The 19,688-nt window shown below is 46.8% G+C and overlaps 2 protein-coding genes across 5 annotated transcripts; one reads left to right on the top strand and one right to left on the bottom strand.

Annotated features, from left to right (window-relative positions):
- Window positions 1–10: 10 nt before the first annotated feature.
- BRICD5 (BRICHOS domain containing 5) lies at window positions 11–9,595 on the top strand. Of its 2 annotated transcripts, none has more exons than XM_081889009.1 (6): window positions 11–2,131; window positions 3,614–3,745; window positions 4,480–4,632; window positions 5,667–5,774; window positions 8,104–8,257; window positions 9,065–9,595. In XM_081889009.1, exons 1-6 carry the CDS (start codon window positions 2,093–2,095, stop codon window positions 9,157–9,159), a joined length of 681 nt encoding a protein of 226 aa, XP_081745135.1. In that variant the 5' UTR covers window positions 11–2,092; the 3' UTR covers window positions 9,160–9,595. The 2 variants fall into 2 exon arrangements, with proteins under 2 accessions (XP_081745135.1, XP_081745136.1); XM_081889010.1 differs by having other exon boundaries at window positions 11–2,626.
- A 2-nt stretch (window positions 9,596–9,597) lies between these two features.
- Window positions 9,598–18,698, bottom strand: MLST8 (MTOR associated protein, LST8 homolog). 3 transcript variants are annotated; one of them, XR_014163018.1, is made up of 10 exons: window positions 18,355–18,476; window positions 16,682–16,821; window positions 16,516–16,567; window positions 15,345–15,507; window positions 13,870–13,945; window positions 13,076–13,228; window positions 12,504–12,628; window positions 11,825–11,988; window positions 9,880–11,275; window positions 9,598–9,848 (listed from the first exon to the last, which is right to left on the bottom strand). XR_014163018.1 is itself a non-coding variant. In XM_081888997.1 (9 exons), exons 2-9 carry the CDS (start codon window positions 16,808–16,810, stop codon window positions 11,157–11,159), a joined length of 978 nt encoding a protein of 325 aa, XP_081745123.1. In that variant the 5' UTR covers window positions 16,811–16,821; window positions 18,355–18,698; the 3' UTR covers window positions 9,598–11,156. The 3 variants fall into 3 exon arrangements, 2 of the variants coding, with proteins under 2 accessions (XP_081745123.1, XP_081745122.1); XM_081888997.1 differs by having other exon boundaries at window positions 9,598–11,275; window positions 16,516–16,564; window positions 18,355–18,698; XM_081888996.1 differs by having other exon boundaries at window positions 9,598–11,275.
- Window positions 18,699–19,688: the final 990 nt, after the last annotated feature.

The raw sequence follows: 19,688 nt of genomic DNA, 5'->3' as shown, positions 1-19,688 counted from the left end.
TTGTCGGTAGCATCATGATCGAATGTGGAAGAGACCTGCTTGAGAGCTAAATTGTGCAATGTTGTAAATATCCAGGAGACACCAGTGGGAAGATTTTTCTTTTATTTAAATTGGCTGTGTGTTCTTTCCCGTTTCAAATTAATAGTTTGAATTTCTGGTTCCTAATGTAAGGTTAGTGAGAATTGTTTTTTGGTAAAATAAGACTAGCGATTCTATATAACTTTGTGTAGAAATAGGTCCTTCTGTTGTCAGTGGAGTTTATTGTCTACAGTTGCAGCCTTAATCTCCCTTTTTTAGAACTCCGTACCTCTTTACACATAGAGACTAGGTTCAAAAATAATGGCAAATTGTGGTTTATCCATCAGGTCTGAGCCTTGTGTTTGCCTGTCACGTCATCCCTGGAGGTTTTGGATTTCTGAAAAAATTTGGATTCAGAATTAGTGCCCTAAGGCAATAGAGATCTAATTTAGCATGTTTTTACTTATTTTTAGTGAAAATAAATCTCCAGATGTTTTGTGCTACAACTTCCATCACTTCAGCCAGCACATTCCTTAAAGAATTCACCACCCCCAGCCGGTATTTGGCTACATATCGCAAAGTTGATGACTGGTTTGCTTTTAGCTATTTAGAGACATGAAAGGGCTGTTTAGCCACAGCTGAGCAGGAGCAGAATGGGTGTTCTGAGGAAATGGTGCCAAAGGAAAATGTGCCCAGCCTTAACTTTGAGCCATGAAATGCACGAGAGTGTGTGTTAATTATGAGAATGAGCATGTCTGCATGAAAGCATTTTTCTTCTGGTCCCCACCCCTTTTTCTAATAGGCCTCAAGCAAACACCGTAGGACAGTGGTATGATCTTTTGCCAGAAGAAATAGCTTGGAAGCAAAAGATGGCAGGTGCTTCATAAGACGATGACAAGCTGTCATCATAGCCTTGCCCCAGATGATCTTGGGGCAAGCTCACTGTTGAAATAGCCAAGGCTTCAGGCCATTTCATTGGACGTGAAACAAAGTAAACTGGGCCAGTGCTGGTGAGCTGCTCCACTGACTCTACAAGTCGAGGTTCTTTCTATGGGCCTTTGGATTCTATTTTTTAGTTTCTCTTTATTCCTGTTCTCCACCTATCATAGGTATGTGCCCACTTCGCTACTTGCATTTACTGACATGGATGATCAGCCATTCTCCCCTCCTTCCTCCCAGGAGGCTGAGGTGCAACTTGAAAACTGCCAGCACCTGAAAGTACCTCATTTTAATGTGCGCTAGCTCCTCTCACACTCCCATCTTAAAACTTGACCAGCTGCAGGCAAGGATGGCTTGAGAGAAACAACCTTTTCTCCCACCCACCACCTTCTGCAAAAAAAACCCCTTGGGTTTTTTAACATCTAGCCTGATCATTATTGGTGTCAATGGCCATGCTGCCATCTTAAAATGGGACAATCCAGTTTCCCAAATTGTTGAAATCGCAAAGTTGTCTCCTACTTCCTCTTCCTTCAGAGTCCTCAAAAAGACGCCTTTGCTTGACATGCAATACAAAAATATATTTATATTTGATAATTAATCACATCAAGTAACCTTTTCCTGTTTCTGACTGTGTTAATTCAGGAGAGTCGTGGTTCTGTGCGCTGCAGAGGTTCGGAAGATGACAGGTCTGAATGGCAGCTTCTCTCCAGGAGCAGATGTCTCAGACCTCTGGGCAGCCTAGCACTCTTCTCTACTTGTTTTCACTTCCTTCCCTCCCCCCACCCCAAATGAGAGAGATGTCTGGCCCATACCAAGGGCGGCTGCCAGAATGCAAAGGTCTCACACAAAGCCCCCAATTGTGTTCCCCATGAATGTGTTAGCTGTCTCACAAGGAAGGACAGCGAAAGCATCACCGTGCCCAGGACAGCATCTTTCTGCAGCCTCTGTTCCCTCCCACCATTAAGAGCATCTAACGTTTCACCACCACGTGGCTCCTTCTCCAAGTCAAGGTGCCAGGGTGGGCAGTAAAATGGGGCATGTTCTCAGGTTTCAAACCGGATTCCGAGGGATTTGATAATGCACAAGCTCTATACTGTCAGAAGGCAGAGTCAGAGGAGCAAAGAGGGCATCGAGAATGGAGGAACAGACTGTGGCCCACATCACCCCCTGTCCAGTAAGTACCCTGCCGCCTTTTCTTTCCCCACAACCCAGCACCTGCCACTTCTTGGCACAGTAAAAGTCCCTTAATGGGTTCCTGATCTGTTTCTCTTGGGATTTTTCCTTTTAAAGGAGTGGAGTGATGCACAGTCACACAGGAAAACTTGCAAATGGATTGTGTCCCACATTATTGGGATGCCTGGAGTTCTCAACTTGGGCCACCAAAATACTTTGGATGTCTTGGGATCAGGGTAGAAGTGAGAGAATGATACAGGTTGAGAAAGGGAATTGAGAGAATGCTCTGATCCAAATCCTTTCATTGCCCCAGGACAGGGGTACCCGATGTGATGCTCTCGAGATGTTGGGCCCCCAATTCCCATCAGCCCCAGCCAGCAATACCAGTAGTCTAAGGTAGTGTGGTTTGTGGTCCCACAACATCACAAGGGCACCATCTCGGCTGTTCCTACCCCAGGACTATTGATGCAGATCTTGGTGTTCCTGGAGAATGAAGGTACTCTGTAGGCAAGAATGATCAAACTTAGTGAAATCTTTCATAACCTTAGGGAACTTATATATGTTATAGGAAGTCTTACTGTCAACATTAAACTAATACTTTTTGTCAGGCAGCTGCCCTCCAGATGTATTGGACTATAAGCCCCAGCCAGCACAGGTCCAAAACATCAAAGCTACAAGGTTGAAGAAGACTGTTTTATACTTTGTGTAGGCAATATTCTGAATCTCTTGCATTTACTTAGGCAAAGTACAGTATTAAACATTTTAGTTTCAAAGCCTGCCTAAATATCTTATATTGCAATCCTTTACTTTGGAGTAAATTCCTCTGAACACAGTGGGACCTGTATTTGAGCAAGCCTGCAAAGGATTGCTGTCTTAATTTCAGTTCTGTGCACTAAAGATTTTAAATCAAGCCAGACTTCTCCAAAAACTGATAACTACACTGCATGAGATCCCTATGCTTTTGCAGAGTAACAACTTGAACACCAAAATAATACAAAGACTTAGATACCAAGGGAAAGAGGAAGATGTATGATCCAGAGAATCCCTGTGGATCATGACAAAAAACATTTTGAATACCTTGTATTACCTGTCTTTACAATAGTCCACAGCTTTCGGAAAACCAGGGATCACTCATCCAGCAATGGGATGAGAATGAGTTAATTTTCATGTCAACAAAACATTATTAATAATAATAATTTATTATTAATTACCTGCCCTTAGGTTCCAGGGCAGGTTACAACCATATAAACTGGGTAGGCAAGCCCTAAGCTGCTTATATCGCATAACAACACCTTCTGTATCCATCAAGTACATCCATGTTTGCGTTTTTGTCATGCCGTTTTATTGTACTTCATTTTCCTAAGCAGAATAGGAAAGGGTTGGAGTCCTTCAAATGAAGGTTGCATGTGGTGTTTCCCACTAATACTTTTGATGTTCAACTTGTTGGCTTCTGTTTGACTGATGGGCTTATCTTGGCTCTTAGGAGAGAGCCTTACCGGCAGAATCCAAAAGCCCTTCCAGGACATTTTGGGTTGTTCTTTCTGTCATTTTAATCTGTGGAATTATCTGCATTGCTGTGGCAGCAACTCTCAGCTTCGCAAAAACATCTCCCAAGGTAAGGAGATTCTCTTACCCGGGGAATGCAATACTCTGTTCACCATCCCATTTTGCCTGCAGGGAGTGGCTGAAACTGTTCATCAGTCATCAGCAAAATAAGGTTGCAGTCCTCTATACCAGCCTTCCCCAACAGTGCAACCAACCAGCCCACTCCACCACCCCACCGATGCTTTGGACTACAACTCCCATGAGCTTACAGCTGGAAGGTTCCAGGTTGAGAGAAGGCTGTTCAGCATGCTGGCCCGGGAGTACCATATGTCCCATTGAACTCAATGGGACTTGATTTGATTTCTTAGATTTGTTTATTGCTTTATATTATTACCACTGGAAAACTCTTTATCTGTATCCCCTTCCCTGTATTCTTGCAATGATTTATGTACGAACAAGTATGTGTTGCACATGAGAGCATTTTCTTTCATCTGCCCTGTGCATTGCATCAGCAACATGTTCTTCTGTTTTGAGAAAGAGTAAATTACTCCTGTCGTCTCCCTTCTTGCACCAGTTGTGATTTTGCAAACCTCCTTGCAAACACTCCATTAAAACATCAACTGAAGAGCTGAAAGACGTAAGTCTTCCTCTTTCTGGCTGTTGCCATGACTATCTTTAGCTGTTCTATACACACATCCCCAAGAACAGGACCAAGGAGGGGAGCACACAGAATCTTGCTGCAGCTGATAGCCCAGGCAGTTTCTCCCACCCCCCACCCAGGCTTAACACTGCATATCTTCATAGCCTCTTTTGCAGGTTGTCCGGTTAAACTTCCAGAACCGACCAGGGTCCCGGATGAACCAGTCGGCTTTCATGAACAAGTCCAAGAACACAGTTACTTATTGCATAACTTCCCCAAGTAACCAAACAACGTCAGTCTTGTTTGACAACAAGAATGTGAGTGTCCTGGTGGTCCCTGCCTTTCCAAATTGTGAGGAAGGGGATGGGGAAAGGGTGCACAATGCTGAGAAGTTGCAGGTGCAGCCACAAAGCCCACCTAAGCCGTGAAGCTGGCGAGTGCTCCTGGCCAAGCCACTTGAATGGGAAATCCTCTGCCTCCCAGGATTTTTGAGATGGTAAAGAAGCAATATTTGTGGCATTCCTTTATCCTCGTCAAGTGCCACAGATTTTTTAAATGAACAGGTTATATATAAATAAAGGGGAATCTGATGCAGTTTCCTGGCATTCAAAGGAGTGTGGTGGAGCACTGAGGAGCCGGCGTTATAAATAGTAAAGTGAACTATGTCTGAGCAAGCCACCTCTTGCCCTCCTGCTGCTCAAGTGGCTCAGTTAAATGAGCATCCCTCTGGATGTGCAAGAGGCCCCCAGAACAAGTGTGGGTTTCAGTCTAGCTATACAGAAATTTCAGCCGCTCTGAGCAGTGTTGGATATGCAGGCCCCCTAGAAGACACACACAGAGAGAGCAGGCTTCATCCCAGGAATCTTTGATAGAATAAAATGCCCAGGGGCATGTGCAGAGTACATTTTCCTCTGCACACAGCCATAAGCCCCTAAGCATGTATGTATTTACACACACAAAATCAGTATTGGAAGTCAAAACTTCCAGTTGAGGAAGGATGTGGCTTCCAGATCAGGAACCTCTGCATCTTTCTCTCTGCAAATGAAACACACTGGAGCAACTCTCATAGCCTGTGCCTGAGAGAAGTTCAGGAAAAACAACAACTATGAGAATATATCACAGGGGTGGCTAACCCACAGCCCTTCAGGTGATGCTGGGTCACAGCACCTGTCATCTCTGCCCACTGACCATGCTGGGACTGGGAGTCCAGCATCTCTCACGGGCCACATATTAGCTCCCCCAAGTGCATTGCTGGTGCTACAGGAGGCAGAGAGGACAGTACTATGTTCACTTAGTGGATCAAGCAACCTGCCAACAAACAAAACAGGCTTATCTAGTTTCTTCTGTTCAGGGCTACGTCTGCTACAAGCCCTCAGAGCAGAACAATTGCTACCTGCGGATGATGGATGACCGAGACCGAGACACTGTCCAGATGTCCTTCAACCTGTCAGAACACAGGGTAAGCACAGAATGCTGAAGCAGCCTCCATAGAATCCAGATTCTCTATAGTCTTTTGTCTATTTTCTTAGTTTAAATGAATTTTGAAGAAGCATCACCTGGAAAGCCAGGAATATTTCATCTCCCACAAGAGGTGATGAAAGACACTAACTTAGGCTTTAAAAGGGGAATTATTCGTTCCCTTTAGGATGTATCTTAATCAGGAGTGCCTAACCTCTGGCCCTCCAGATCTTCCTGGACTCCAGCTCCTGACATCATCCCTGACTGCTGGTCAGCTACTGAATCTGAAAACCCAACAGCAACTGGAGGGCCACAGGTTATAGAATTGTAGATTTCAAAGGGGCCCCTTGAGTCATCTAGTCCAACCCCTGCAATGCAGAATCCTTCCCACAGCTGTCTCTGGGTGGGTTCAAAACACCAACCTTCTGGTCAACAGCAAAATGTCTTTGTCTAGCCCTGTTGGGCATTCAGAACATACGATGTCACTTCTGCTTGAGGCTAGTGGCCCATCTAGTCCAGCATCCTGTTCTCACAGTGGTCAGCTAGATGTCCCTTCCAGCAGCTCATTTTCAGAAGCATTGCTGCTTCTGAGCAAGGTATCAGAGCGTAGCCATTGTGACTAGTAGCCATGGATTGCCTTTTCCTCCTCCATCAATGTGTCCAATCCTCTTTTAAGGCCATCCAAGTTGGTGGCCATCATTGCCTCCTGTGGGCGTGAGTTCCATAGGTTAACTGCATGAAGAAAAGCTTTCCTTCTTTTTATCCTTCCTGAATCTTCCAACATTCAGCTTCAATGGATGCCCATGAGTTCTAGTGTTATGAGAGAGGGAGAAAAACTATTCTCTCTGTGCCTTCTAAGCCAAGATGAGTGGGTTACTCCTATCCATTTCCTTTAAGTAAAAGGAAAAGGAGACGAAAATGTAACATAGTGGCGGGTGAGGGGGCCAGAGACAAGGAGAGGAAACCCTCTTTCCAGCTCGTGGGCAATTGAAGTAAGCCAAGGAAACAAAGGTGCTTTTGTCAGTGATTCCACAGCAGCATAAGTCTGAGTAATGATGCATAAGAGCCCTCCAGACAAAATGTTAATGGCTTCAGGTGAGGGGCGAGGGCAGAGGTTTGATTTCGGAAAGACAGAGGCCCCTGTTCTGCCGGGAACGTCAGGACAAAGCTCAGTGGAGTTGGTTTACCTCCCCCACTTCCATTTAGCAGGGAGGCAGCGCTCCTGGCCAGCTCTGCCAACGCTCCCCCAGAACTTTGGAAGAAAGTAAATGGGGAGGAATGTGAGACACCCGGCAACCTTGTTAATGAAAGACTGTTTTGAAAAGGTCTGGTTCCCATATGTCAGCTGTGTAAACAGAAGTGATGTTAGGGACCTTGGGGTGAAGGGCAGGAAATAAATCTTTAAAATATACAATTTCTTCATGCAGCACGAAGTTAAACTATAGAACTCACTCCCACAGGAGGCAGTGGCAGCTACCAACCTGGATGGCTTTAAAAGAGAATTAGATAATTCCATGGAGAAGGGGGCTTTCAATTATGCTCTCTGCCTCCACAGTTGGAGACAGCAATGCTTCTGAATACTAGTTGCAGGAAACCACAGGAGGGAAGAGGGCTCTCGTGTTTGGATCCTGCCTGCAGATTTCCTGCAGGGCCATCTAGTTGGCCACTCTGAAAACAGGATGCTGAATTACGTAGATGGGCCATTGCTCTAATCCAGCAGGCCCTTATGTTGTAATAATAAGATTGTTAACGTCAGACTTCCAGCCCCTCACACTTACTAAAGGAGAGGCTATGCCACGGATAGTTGAAGGTGATGCATTCACTGTTTCAGTCACTTGCCACTTTTCTTTCTCATATGTGACTTATGGGTGGATGCATGCAATGCTCTGCATGTTTTGTTGAGGTTGAACAATGCCATTTTATTATAAGACGAATAAAATATTTACAATTTTTTTAAAAAAAGGACAGGTCAGTGTGGCCTAGGGCAATGGCATAACTGCAGCTCCCCAGTCCCTGACCCCTTGGAAGAACTAGATGCTGGTGTTCATCTGTCCACACCAGCCTTCTCAAAGCTGGTGCCCTTCAAATAATAATAACGTACCCTGCACATCTGACTGGGTTGCCTTAGCCAGATGTTTTTGACTGCAACTGCCAACATCCCTAGCAAGCACTGCCGTGATATGAGCTGTAGACCAAAACCTTTGCAGGGCACCAGCTGGAGTGAAGGTTGGCTTATACCAGCATCTGTTCAGTGCTTCCTTTTGATGATCACTAATGAAGGATTAAGGAATGCAGAGCCCTGACACTTGGTGCTTCTTGTTCCTGCCAAGGTGGATCAGCTTCCGCTTCCCAACGACAGGACCCAGTACTACCGTGAGTTCCTGGGGATCGTGCCAGGGAGGCAGGTGCGACCAGAAGAGGCAGGGGAGGCTGTCAGGTCCTTGTGTGGGCAGGCGCCCATCTACTGGGTCAAGAAAAAAGATGGTGAGTGGCCTCCTGGACCCCAGCCCCTAACAGACGCAGCAAGCTGGGGGAGGGTCATCGTAGCTCAATGGTAGCCCATCTGCCTTGCATGCAAGAGGTCCCAGGTTCAATTGTAAGTGGCATCTCTAGGTAAGTCTGGGAAACCCTGGACAGCAGCTGCCAGTCAGTGTAAAGAACATTGAGCTTCATGGACTAGATATGACTATATAAGGCAGAATCTCACAGCATGTTGTGAGGATGAAATAAAGAGGAAGAGGCATATAAACCTCCTCATGGAAAAGGTGGGATAGCGATTTAATTAATTCAAAAACTCTTGTCTCTCAGCATGCCTATTCAGCTAGGCTAAATAAAAATAATCCCAAACCAGGTTGTATTCTGAGGACCATGTAGAAAGGTGGACAACAGGTATCCAATAAAGAGCTTTCAGGCTTGCATTCAATCTGCTGAGCAGAGCTCCAGTCCCTCAGATTGAATTCCCCTTGGATGAGAAGTGCTAAACAAGCTGGTGTGTCTCCCACTGTCTTAAGAGCTCAGAGGTGGGGAGACACCCTTTCTGGAACACTGGAGCCTTTGCAGGTGGTTTCTTGGATGGGAGATGTATAAGCAGCAGAGCCCGAGATCTGCTTCTTGAAATTTAAATACGCAAAATTATTAAAGGTGAGTGGTTGCCTTTTCCCAGATTCTGCAAGAGAGTTGCGTTAATACGCAACCTCCCCCCCCAAATAATCAGTTTTAATAGTAAATGCTCTGCATTTGGATGCCGTCCATACACTAACCGCACCCGCCGCACACCTGTTCTCCTTATAGGTCCTCCAAAGCAGCGGCTCATCTACCTGTGCATCGACATCTGCTTTCCGAACAACATCTGTGTCTCCATCTGCTTCTACTACCTTCCCGAATGAATGGCCTGGACCACCCTCTGCACCTCTGCTCTTCTCTACTTGAACACAAGGGCAAGGCTTTGCTGTCTCCGCCAAGCCCACGTTGCAATTCAGGGCTCTGGATTGGGCAAGAAAGGCTACAGGAACCTTCCCCAACCTGGTGCTCTCTGGGTGCTTTGGACTACAATTCCCATCAGCACAGCTGTGCTTCCTGGGTCTGATGGGCTTGTAGTCCAACAGCATCTGAAGGGGACCAGGTTGAGGAAGCTTGAACTACAGCGACACTCAGTCAAGATGGCAGTATATACATCTGTGTGTGTGTGTATACTGTATGTATATGTATACTCCTGCTTTATTTACAAAGTGTTGCCCTTTCTGCTCTAAGCCTGTAAATAATTGCCTGTGGGGAGAAGAAACTGCGTGGTGTAGATCCAGTTAAAAATCTGAGTCAAACAAACATTTTGTAAATCAAAGTATTTTTTAAGAAAAACCACAAACCACTCATTTTAAGGAGCTACCCTGGTGTGTGTGTGTGCATGTGCGACAATAATTAAAAGCACAAAAAATGAGGAATGAAGAGCTTGAGATGTGTGTTAATAGCAGCAAGGGAAGGAGAGAGAAAAGAGAGGAACCCAGAACTCCTGTGTCCCACCCCACAGGGCTAAAAGCACGCTTGCACTTCTCCAAGCACACTTCCCTGCTGGATGCCCCTTTCAGTCCTTTTTTTCCAATTCTGTGGACCAGGATGGCAGCGGTACACTGCTTGGCTAGCTCAGTTACGCAACCAGCCTTTCTCAAGCTGGTGCTCTCGGACTACAACTCGACGTCGGTCACAGATGGCATTGCCATAGGGTGCTGGAGCTGATGGGAGTTGTAGTCCAAAACAGCTGGAGAGTACCATCTGGGGGAAGGCTGCATTTAAATAATCTAATTAATAAAGGCACTTCTGAGCCTAGAACAGGGTGCGCTCCCCGCCCCCCAAACTCCGGGGAGAAGCCATTGCTCACTCTCCCCCCGCCTGGCTCCAGCATTGAATGTCAGGCCTAGCTGCATTTTTACTTGCAGCTTGATTCAGTTAGAAAACACTCTCGCTCTCCCATAATGCTGCCCCCCACCAACCCCGGATTGTCCAATGATGCCAATGTTGGAAAATTCAGGAGGGGCAGAAGAAAGTTATAGCAGAACTATGGGGATTCGCTCCCACAAGATGCAGTGATGTCTACTGACCTGGATGGCTTTGAGAGGGGTCTACTCTAGACAATTCATGGAAGATGAAAGCTACTAGTCAAGACAGTAACCTCCAGGAGCAGAGGGGAAATCACAGAATTGCAGTGTTGGAAAGGACACAAAGGGTCATCTAGTCCAACCCCCCGCAAAACAGGAATCACAGTCATGAGTTTTCCTGTGCTCACATCCTACTTGTGAGCTTCGCACTGGTGTAGCTGGCCTAGATGGACCTCTGATCCAATCCAGCAGTTTATAACCACGAAAGGAATGAGGGTAAACCATTTTTCTTCCAACTGCAGTGAGCCTTCTGGAGCAGGAGGTGGTAAGCTTGCAACAGAGGCCGCCTCCCTTTGCTCCTGGCGTGGGAGAAGGGGGGGGTGTATGCACATTAGTTGGAATGTCCGCTTAGCCATTTACGTTGGGCAAAGGTGAATGGAAGGAACAGAGGGCAGCCTCACCTAAACAAAAGTGGTCCCCCAAAGAGAGCAAGTTGAAACCCTCTGTTGGGAGATCCATCCCATACAGTAACATTGGTGCTGAGTGTCACAGTTTCTCCTTACAAACCACTCTTTGTTAAGCGATACTTTTGCACAAAGATCTTACGCCAAACAAAATCCGGGGGTTCTGTTTTAAAACTGCCTGCCACTGTGCAAAGATGGTTAAGGTGGCTTCAATTTTACTTGAATCTGGCTCTTCTGCAGAAAGGCAGCTGTGGGTGGCAACACAGTCTTTGAACACCTGACCAAAAAAACAAAAACCAGTCTTGCAGCAATCTTGTGAGCGCAGCCTTCTCAGCCCAAGACGCTGTCGTTGAAAGCAAGGCAGACGACCGCTTTCTGATGCCCACTGTATTCCCGTTTGATCTCGCCTGTTTCCACACACCAGAGCCTGGCCAGATTATCAGAGGAGGCTGGGGAAGGAAAAGGGACACCGTGAAGCCACACATACAAACACACACAACAATCGGCAATATATGGATGCCACTGAACTGCTTTACAAGGTTGCCGTAACAATTAGTGAGCTACTTCATAAAGCATTTATAGAATTGTATACAGTGGTACCGCGGGTTAAAGACACTTCAGGTTGCAGACTCCACTAACCCAGAAATAGTACCTCAGGTTAAGAACTTTGCTTCAGGATGAGAACAGAAATCGCACAGCAGCAGCGGGAGGCCCCATTAGCTAAAGTGGTACCTCAGGTTAAGAACAGTTTCAGGTTAAGAACGGACCTCCAGAACGAATTAAGTTCTTAACCCGAGGTACCACTGTACTGTTTAACAATGTGTACGTTGTTCAAAATCTTCGTATTTTTAGTAGGGTGGGAGGGAGAAATGAGACGGGCATCGTTTGATTTTCTACATAAGGTACCAAAATAGCTTAGCCTGGCCACAGGGGGCTTAATGTCCCTTGCCATCCATCCTATTCATTCTCCAGGGAAAGGTGGGCCCACCCTTGTTCACCTGTGACAATGTACTGAGAATCCCCTGAAAATGCGCAGTCCCACATCCAGCCGCGGGAGGTTTCCCCTGGATTGTTGCTCTTGATGCTCAACTCCGTCATCAGAGAGAAGTTAGACGTCCTCCAGATCTTGCAGGTTTGGTCAGCAGAACAGGTCGCCAAAAGCCTGGAACAGAAGACGGAAGACTAGTCAAGAGTGGGGCAAGGCAGGTGGAACACGGGCTAGAAGTGTCACCCAAAATAACCGATAACATAAAGTCCCGATTTATACTGCCGGATTTTAAAGAATGTATTGTTTATTTTCATCCCCTCCTCAAGGTGGCATACATAGTTTTCCCCTTCCACATTTAATCCTCACAACAACCCTCTGGTGTAGGTTGAGGCTGAGGCAGTGACTGCTCCCCCAAGGTCCCCCAGTGAGCTTCATGGCAGAGTGGGGGTCTGAACCCTGGTCTCCCAGGTCATGGTCCAACCCTCTAACCACTACACCACACTGGCACTAAATGGAGAAAGCTTCCATAGTTATGGTTCCCAAAAAGAATCCTTATAAGGAAGGTCTGTAGCTCAGTGGTAAGAGAATCTGCTATGCCGGCAGGCAGCCTTATGGCATCTGCAGATAGGGCTGGGAATGCCGTCCCCCGCCCCCACCATATGAAACCCTAGAAAACCAGTCCTACTCACGTGGAGTCTGGGCTGAATTTGCACTGGAGAGCATAGCGGCTGTGTGCAGGAATCTTGGTCTTTGGGATGAGCTGCGTCACCTCGTCTCCTATGCCACCTGTGAGATTCCACACGTAACAGTTTCCCTGCAATGGGAGGGGAATGAAACATCTGAGAAGCCATCTGCCTGCCAAATCCCTTGAAGGCTTAGGTCTGGTTGTCACATGACACCAAGCCATAGTTAACCTAACTGGCATGTGCAAACCCAGCCCAGCATGGTTTGAGGTAACTATGGTTTGGCAAACCGAGGAGCCTTGCTTAACCATGATTTGTTTGACCACCCCACCCCAGGCCTTCGCTGAGCTATAGTGGCCCGAGGCAAGAACATCTGGAAAACAAAAACTCTGGGTGGCTTGTTTGTTCCTCTGTCAGGCAACTCATGGTTTGTTGAACAAACCATGGTTAAAACAAACCCTGGTTTAGTGCTACATGCAAACACAGCCACTGTGGACTCTTTAAACAAGACACTGGCAGAGAAGCAATAGGCAGGCTGTAGCGCATCACTGTGCACCGCAAAGCCAGCCAGCACTTACTGAACTGTTAACTGCAGCCATGTAGCTGGCATCAGGATCAATATGAACTGAGTTGACAGAGACTTCCGGCTCTGGGATGAGCTGTTCATTGTGGTCCGTCTTCAAGTCCCAGATGTGAATGGCCCCACTCTGGTCCCCAACGATAAGTTCTGCCTGTGGACAAACACACAAACAGGGCCATCACCCCTCAAGACCACAGACCCTGCAAATCCCCATTTGGAAGACTGAATGGAAAGGGGAGACGTTCCCAGGGGATGGTCTGAAGTCACATGAGGCCACCTCCCTGCTGAAGCTAAGCAGGTCTGGGTCTGGTCAGTGCCTGGGTGGGTGACTGTCTGGAAACCCACAAACCCACCCTTTTGGATTCCACAAGGGACGAAAGGTGGAATAGGAATGTCAGAAAATAAAAGTATCTAGAATGTGTGGATGGGAGGGCTTCATGTTGACTGGTTTGGGTTTCTCTAGCCTGGTGAGAAGAATAGTGAGAGGCGATATGAGAGCCACCTTCGGATATTGGAAGAGGTGCCACATGGAAGATGGAGGAAGCTTGTTTTCTGATGCTCCGGAGGGGAAAACCTGAACCCATGGATTCAAATGAAAAGAAAGGAGATTCTAACTAAACATTAGGAAGACCTTCCTGATGCTAAGAGCAGTCCGACAGTGGAACAGACTCCCCTTCACTAGAGATTGGATGGCCACATGTCAATTATTTTAGCTGGAATTCCCACATTGCAGGGGGTTGGACTAGGTGACCACTGGGGTCCCTTCCAACTCTACAATTCTGTGATTCATACCTGATTGGGATGGAGGCAGACACAGTTGATGGGGGCATTCACTTGAAAAATGCGCTGGCACTGGAGGTTGCGGGACCTAGGAACAGAACAGATGCAGGCAGAATGACAGGTGAGCCAAAGCATAACCCCTTCACTGCCATTACTCCAGGGAGCTCCAAAGCACTTTTTGTGAACTTCATTCACCAGGAAATTCTCCTATGCAATCAGATCTTATATTTTAAAGAAACATCTCCTGGCAAACCCTCAGTGGAGCGCATTAAACAATGCTTAGGGGATCACATCCTAAATGTGCAGATTCCTCTTCCTGAACTACATAGAGGGTAAACTTACATTGTGATCCACATCCCCCCCCCATCATAATTTAAAATTCACCCTCAATATATCCACTCCTGCAACTCAGGATAACAGTTCATGCATCCAATGAGGTGGCATATTGTCTCCAAATCTTATGCCATTATAAATTTGTTTGCCTTAAGGTGCAGCAGACTAACACAGCAACCCCTCTGAAAATCAGCAGTTTGTTCACTCCCAAAGCTCCCAAACTTTAGGTCAGACAAGCTGGACTTCTCCCCCTCTTCCTTCTACTCTCCTTTCTCTTGTAACATTAAACAAGACTGTCAAGAATTATTAAACTGGCAAGCCACTAGATGCAGATTCAGCATGCAGGCTGCAATCCTAAAACTTTAGATAACCACTTTTAATTTTGAGTTGGTTGTTTGTTCTGTATTCTATGATCTTACCATTTCTGGATGTTTTAAATGATTTTATTGTACACCACCATATTTTTTTGCGAGTTGGTATCTAAATATTCTTATAGATAAATAAATTCGCTAGGAAGGAAAGCTCATTAATCTCAGTGGAATGGAGTTTTGCTTGAGGTCACGCTAGGAAACCCTTGGCTCAGACAACCTTGTTTCTGCATTGGGAGTCAAACTTCAAGTCTCTTCCAGTTCTGTGGTGCCAGCCTAAACTGAGAAAGCATCTGATTTAGGCTGCAAGAACCATTGGCCATGACCCCACAACACCTGCCTTCTTGCCTACAATGCTGCTTAAGCATGATTTGAGGAAAGAAACTCCTGTGTATCTTGCAGATCATCAAACTCGCTGACTTTCCTTGCAGATCCATGGTCATGAGAAGATCTTTGATGCTGTATCAGGCCAATGGCACATCAGAAGTATTTCTACCTCCAACCACAGAGGCAAAGCATAGCCGATGCGGCTAATAGCTATCAATATTTTCTCCACTAATTTTTTTCTAATCTCCTTTTAAAGCGATCCAGTTTGATGGCTATCACTGCCTCCTGTGTGTGTAAGCTCCATAATTTAACTGTGCACTGTATGATGAATCAATTCTTTTTTCTGTCCTGAGTTTTCCAACATGCAGCTTCACCAGGTCTCCTGTGAGAGCAAGAGAAAAACTTTTCTTTATCCCCTTTCTCCGGGTTATGGAAAGGAGCAGAGCTCCAGAGGCTTACCTGAGGTCCCAGATGCGAGCCATGCAGTCCTCACCTCCCGTGTACATCCAGCGACCATCTTCATGGAAGCCAACAGAGGTGATGTTCTTGCTGACACCATCGTAGTTGATAACAGGGTTTGGGTTATTGGAGTTCAAGTCATACATACGGATGTGTTGATAGCCTGGGCAAAAGACCCCCAACTAGTTCATTGCTAGTTCAAAAGCACAAATTTGACCTTTGCACAGAATTTTCTGCGGGCAACTGGCAGAATAAGAACTCCCACAAAAGATTAAAGCAGTCATTCTCCTTCAGCTGCAGTGGCAAGTATTAAGGAGATGGGGACAGCAAAGTGAAATTTATTTTGGTTTGCTCATACTCAGGTAGGTAGGACCTACACCGGTGGGTTCAAAAGCAGGGTTTCAACTAAACTTTGGAGGTTTAAAAGCAAAGTTATTCTTTATTAGGAATAAATGTCTTAGTGGAAGTTAGACTAGACTTATGAGGTCCTTTCCAGCTCTATGATTCTATGAACTGTAAGCAGTTTATCTTATTAACCAGGAATCCCTGCAACAGTAAATCCCAACACTATAAACAACAGTAAGGTCCCCTCTTCTGTGTCTGTCCTTTCTTCCTAGCCCTGCTCCCATCCTAACTGGAGAGCCAGTGTGGCGTAATGGTTCAAGTGTCAGACTAGGTCCTTGGAGACCAGGGTTCAAATCCCCACTTGGCCATGAATCTCACTGGGTGACCGTGTGGGCTAATCACTGCCTCATAGCCTAACCTACCTCACAGAGTTGATGTGGCGATTAAATAAGGAGAGGGAGAACCATGGGACCACCTTGAGCTCTTTGGATAAAATGGTGGGATATAAATGTAATCGATCAACTCCAAATAAGGACAGGGGAAAGGAATGACCAGGGCAGTGTTGTGGGGCATGTTGCATTTCCTTCACTTTACCTGATGGTAGGGCTGACATCAACTAACAAGCATGGGGGTGTTTCTCTGGGCTGGAAATAACCTCCCTAGCTTCTCCTGAGGCCATAGCTTTGTGATCATGGAGAGAATTCACTGTTAGATGTCTCACAATTCCTTGGCAGAGCCATCAGCATTACAGACATCATGCCCTTGGAGAGACAAGGTTGGAAAGACAAGGTTGCACCTCCATGCTCTTGGAATACACCACACTTACCTGCAGCAGCAATCATGCTCCGATCTGGGGTGATCTCGAGAGCATTGACCTGCTGGCAAATGTAGTTAAGGAAGACAGAACAGGCTGGCCCACGTAGCTATAGCGAAACACTAAGTAAGGTTACCAGAGCCAAAGGCCTGTTACAGCTGGCACATCAAAAGGATACAGAATCTTGGTGCTGGACGGTCCGGGTGCATATCCCACTGTGGGCCTGCCAGAAGCGAACTGTGTGGTCATAGCCGGCAGTGGCCAAGATGACGGGGTCGCTGCCCACAGTGCCCTGTGCTGTGTTCATGGTCCAGGTTTCTAAGGACACAGAAAGAGATTGGGGTAGGAGGTCCTGCTCATGTGGCTAGAGAGGAGATGCCCTATCTTCTCCCAAAGAGACACTGGCAGGGAGCAGGAGACTCAGCACTGCCCAGGAAGGAGCTGAGAGCTGACAACGTGGCCACTAGCCACAATGGCTATGCTCTGTCTCCACAGTCAGAGGCAGCAATGCTTCTGAATACTGCAGCAGGGGAGAGGGCTCTTGTGCTTGGTGCAGCTTGGGAGCTTCCCAGAAGAGGCATTTGGTTGGCCACTGTGAGGAGAGGATGCTGGACTAGATAGGCTATTGGTCTGACCCAGTGGAGCAAATTCTTATGTTCTTATGCTAAACTGACAAGCCACGCTCAAGTCACACTGTTTTCCATGGAGTCACTGCAAGACTTTCTGTCTGCCTGTCTATGTATGTTGCCATGTCCCTGCATCTTTCAGAAGGAGGATGCAGGAATCTGAAAGAAACCCCAAGTGTGTGTGTAAAGGTAAAGGTAAAGGTACCCCTGCCCGTACGGGCCAGTCTTGACAGACTCTGGGGTTGTGCGCCCATCTCACTTAAGAGGCCAGGGGCCAGCGCTGTCCGGAGACACTTCCGGGTCACGTGGCCAGCGTGACAAAGCTGCATCTGGCGAGCCAGAGCCGCACACGGAAACGCCGTTTACCTTCCCGCTGGTAAGCGGTCCCTATTTATCTACTTGCACCCGGAGGTGCTTTCGAACTGCTAGGTTGGCAGGCGCTGGGACCGAGCAGCGGGAGCGCACCCCGCCGCAGGGATTCGAACCCCCGACCTTTTGATCGGCAAGTCCTAGTCGCTGAGGCTTTAACGCACAGCGCCACCTGCGTCCCTGCGTCTGTGTGTGTGTAGACCCTTATTAAAACTGTTAGGAACCTGGATCAAATTTGTAGAGCAGAGCACACACACACACACACACTGGAGAGGGCTGGTAGGGTGAGGGTGGGTTCAAGCTATTCCGGCAATATGGATTGGCTCAGACTTGAATTGCAATGTTTTTTTCATTTTATACAGCCCCCTCAGTGCACACAGCACGCTCCCCAAATATCAATAGCGGCATGCAGCCAATCGCTGCTTCCCCCACCCACCCAAGAAGAGGTAACAAGGCAAGGAGTGATGCGGCAGCTGGAGTGTGTCTGACTAGTCCTGGGTTCAAAGCCCAGTTCTATCGAGTCCAAACCAAACATGGCTCACAGCGTGGTTGTGACAATAAAATGGAGGGCTGGAACAGAGGACACTTTGAGCTCCTCAGAGGAAAAAGGGCATCTAAATCCAAGAAGCAAATAAAATAAGTTTGGACCGCTGAAAGCAAACAAGAGGGAAAGGGTGAGCATTGCAAACATTAAAATGCAACATAAATTAAAATAAATATTGGAATAAGAATGAAAACTTGCAATTATACATTATATTTTCATCGCAGAGCACTGTCTCTGATCCACAGAGGGAGATTCCCTGCCCCATTTATTGGGGACTGGCGGGTGGGGAGGGGGTGCGAAAAGGACGCTTACCTTCAGAACCAGAGGAGGGAGGGAGCCGGTAAAGCGCATGCGCACGCCAGATCTTGCCCGGTTCAAACTACGCTTGCGTCGGAAGAAATCAAAGGGCAAATACGCGCCTGCGCACAAAAGAAAAAAACCCCAAGTCCTACGTTTCTAGTCTTTTCATAAACTTGCCAATTTATAGATGTACATCAAGTATCTGACTTCCGGGTTCCTTTTTGTGAGGCCTACCCAAACAATGAAGAAAACCGGGATTTTACAGAGGAAACCTACACATGTCTACTCAAGCATAAGTTCCATGGGAGTTGCTCCCAGGTAAGTGTGTAGAAAAGCACGTCCTTCCCTCCAGCAACATGTTTCTCTACACTTTGGTGCATCTATGGACTCATCCTGCCTGCCGCCCAAGAAAAACAGCCCCTTCTGTTCATTTGGAGGAGGAACAGGCCGTGGCAAAATGAAGCATGCGCAGTACGATCTGTCAGAAAAAACTCCAGCCTTCCCCAGCCTGGTGCTTTACAGATTTTTGGACTACAACTCCCATCAGCCCCAGCCAGCAGAACCAGGTACGGTTCTGGGGCTAATGGGAGCGTGACCTGGCTGGCTGAGGCTGGTGAGATTTGTAGTCCAAAACATCTGGAGGCCGCCAGGCTTGGGGAAAATAGGTTTTATGGACATATTTTGACAGGCATTGGTAAAAGCCGCCATAAAGCCTCCAGTAAGAGAGTTATCCTGGGACAAAAAATCCACAGTCCCCTCCTGCCTCACACCCAGGAAGGGAACACTTTCATTCAGAAGCATGAAACCACTTTTACTTACACCAATCCAAGCCACATATTTTGAATTATACTGTGACTTCACTTAATTGTATTAATTGCTTTGATGTATCTGTTCTTGTTGTGAGCTATATTTATCTGCTGCTGTGTTTGATATTGCAGTGACTGCAACACTCAGTTGGTTAGAGCGTGGTGTTGCTAACGCCAAACTTGCAGATTCGATCCCCCAGCTGCATATTCCTTCATTGCAGGGGGTTGGATGATCCTCAAGGTCCCTCCCAACTCCGCAATTCTATTATCCTAATTGTCGCCTTTTTTTGGTGCCACTTGGAACTCAACATTTGCTGCTGGAAAAGCAGAAGTACAAGTATTACATCAAATCAAAACATAAAGCCTCTCACCTCAGAAATGGCCCAGGAAAAAAACCACAGCAAAACCCCCAGAGAAATAGACAAACGACACCACACAGAAACCCATACACACACACACACTGAAACAGGTGAGCTCTCTTTGCACCCCAAAGAGACAAACTCCTCTGGGGTCACCCCTGGTAGGTTGGCCTTATATCCT

This window comes from Podarcis melisellensis, assembly GCF_964234715.1.
Source record: "Podarcis melisellensis genome assembly, chromosome: 14".
NCBI classification, from domain to species: Eukaryota; Metazoa; Chordata; class Lepidosauria; order Squamata; family Lacertidae; genus Podarcis; species Podarcis melisellensis.
This window is presented reverse-complemented; position numbering and strand designations above follow the sequence as displayed.

Bases quoted from the DNA above. Each gene is read 5' to 3' on its own strand.
- BRICD5 (XM_081889009.1), top strand. From the start codon at position 2,093: ATGGAGGAACAGACTGTGGCCCACATCACCCCCTGTCCA. The intron at 2,132-3,613 runs GTAAGTACCCTG...CTTGGCTCTTAG, and splicing joins CCCACATCACCCCCTGTCCA to GAGAGAGCCTTACCGGCAGA. The intron at 3,746-4,479 runs GTAAGGAGATTC...ATATCTTCATAG, and splicing joins TCGCAAAAACATCTCCCAAG to CCTCTTTTGCAGGTTGTCCG.
- MLST8 (XM_081888996.1), bottom strand. From the start codon at position 16,810: ATGAACACAGCACAGGGCACTGTGGGCAGCGACCCCGTCATCTTGGCC. The intron at 13,229-13,869 runs GTATGAATCACA...GTTTGTCCACAG, and splicing joins TCTGCCTCCATCCCAATCAG to GCAGAACTTATCGTTGGGGA. The intron at 12,629-13,075 runs GTAAGTGCTGGC...CTCCCATTGCAG, and splicing joins TGGCTGCAGTTAACAGTTCA to GGAAACTGTTACGTGTGGAA.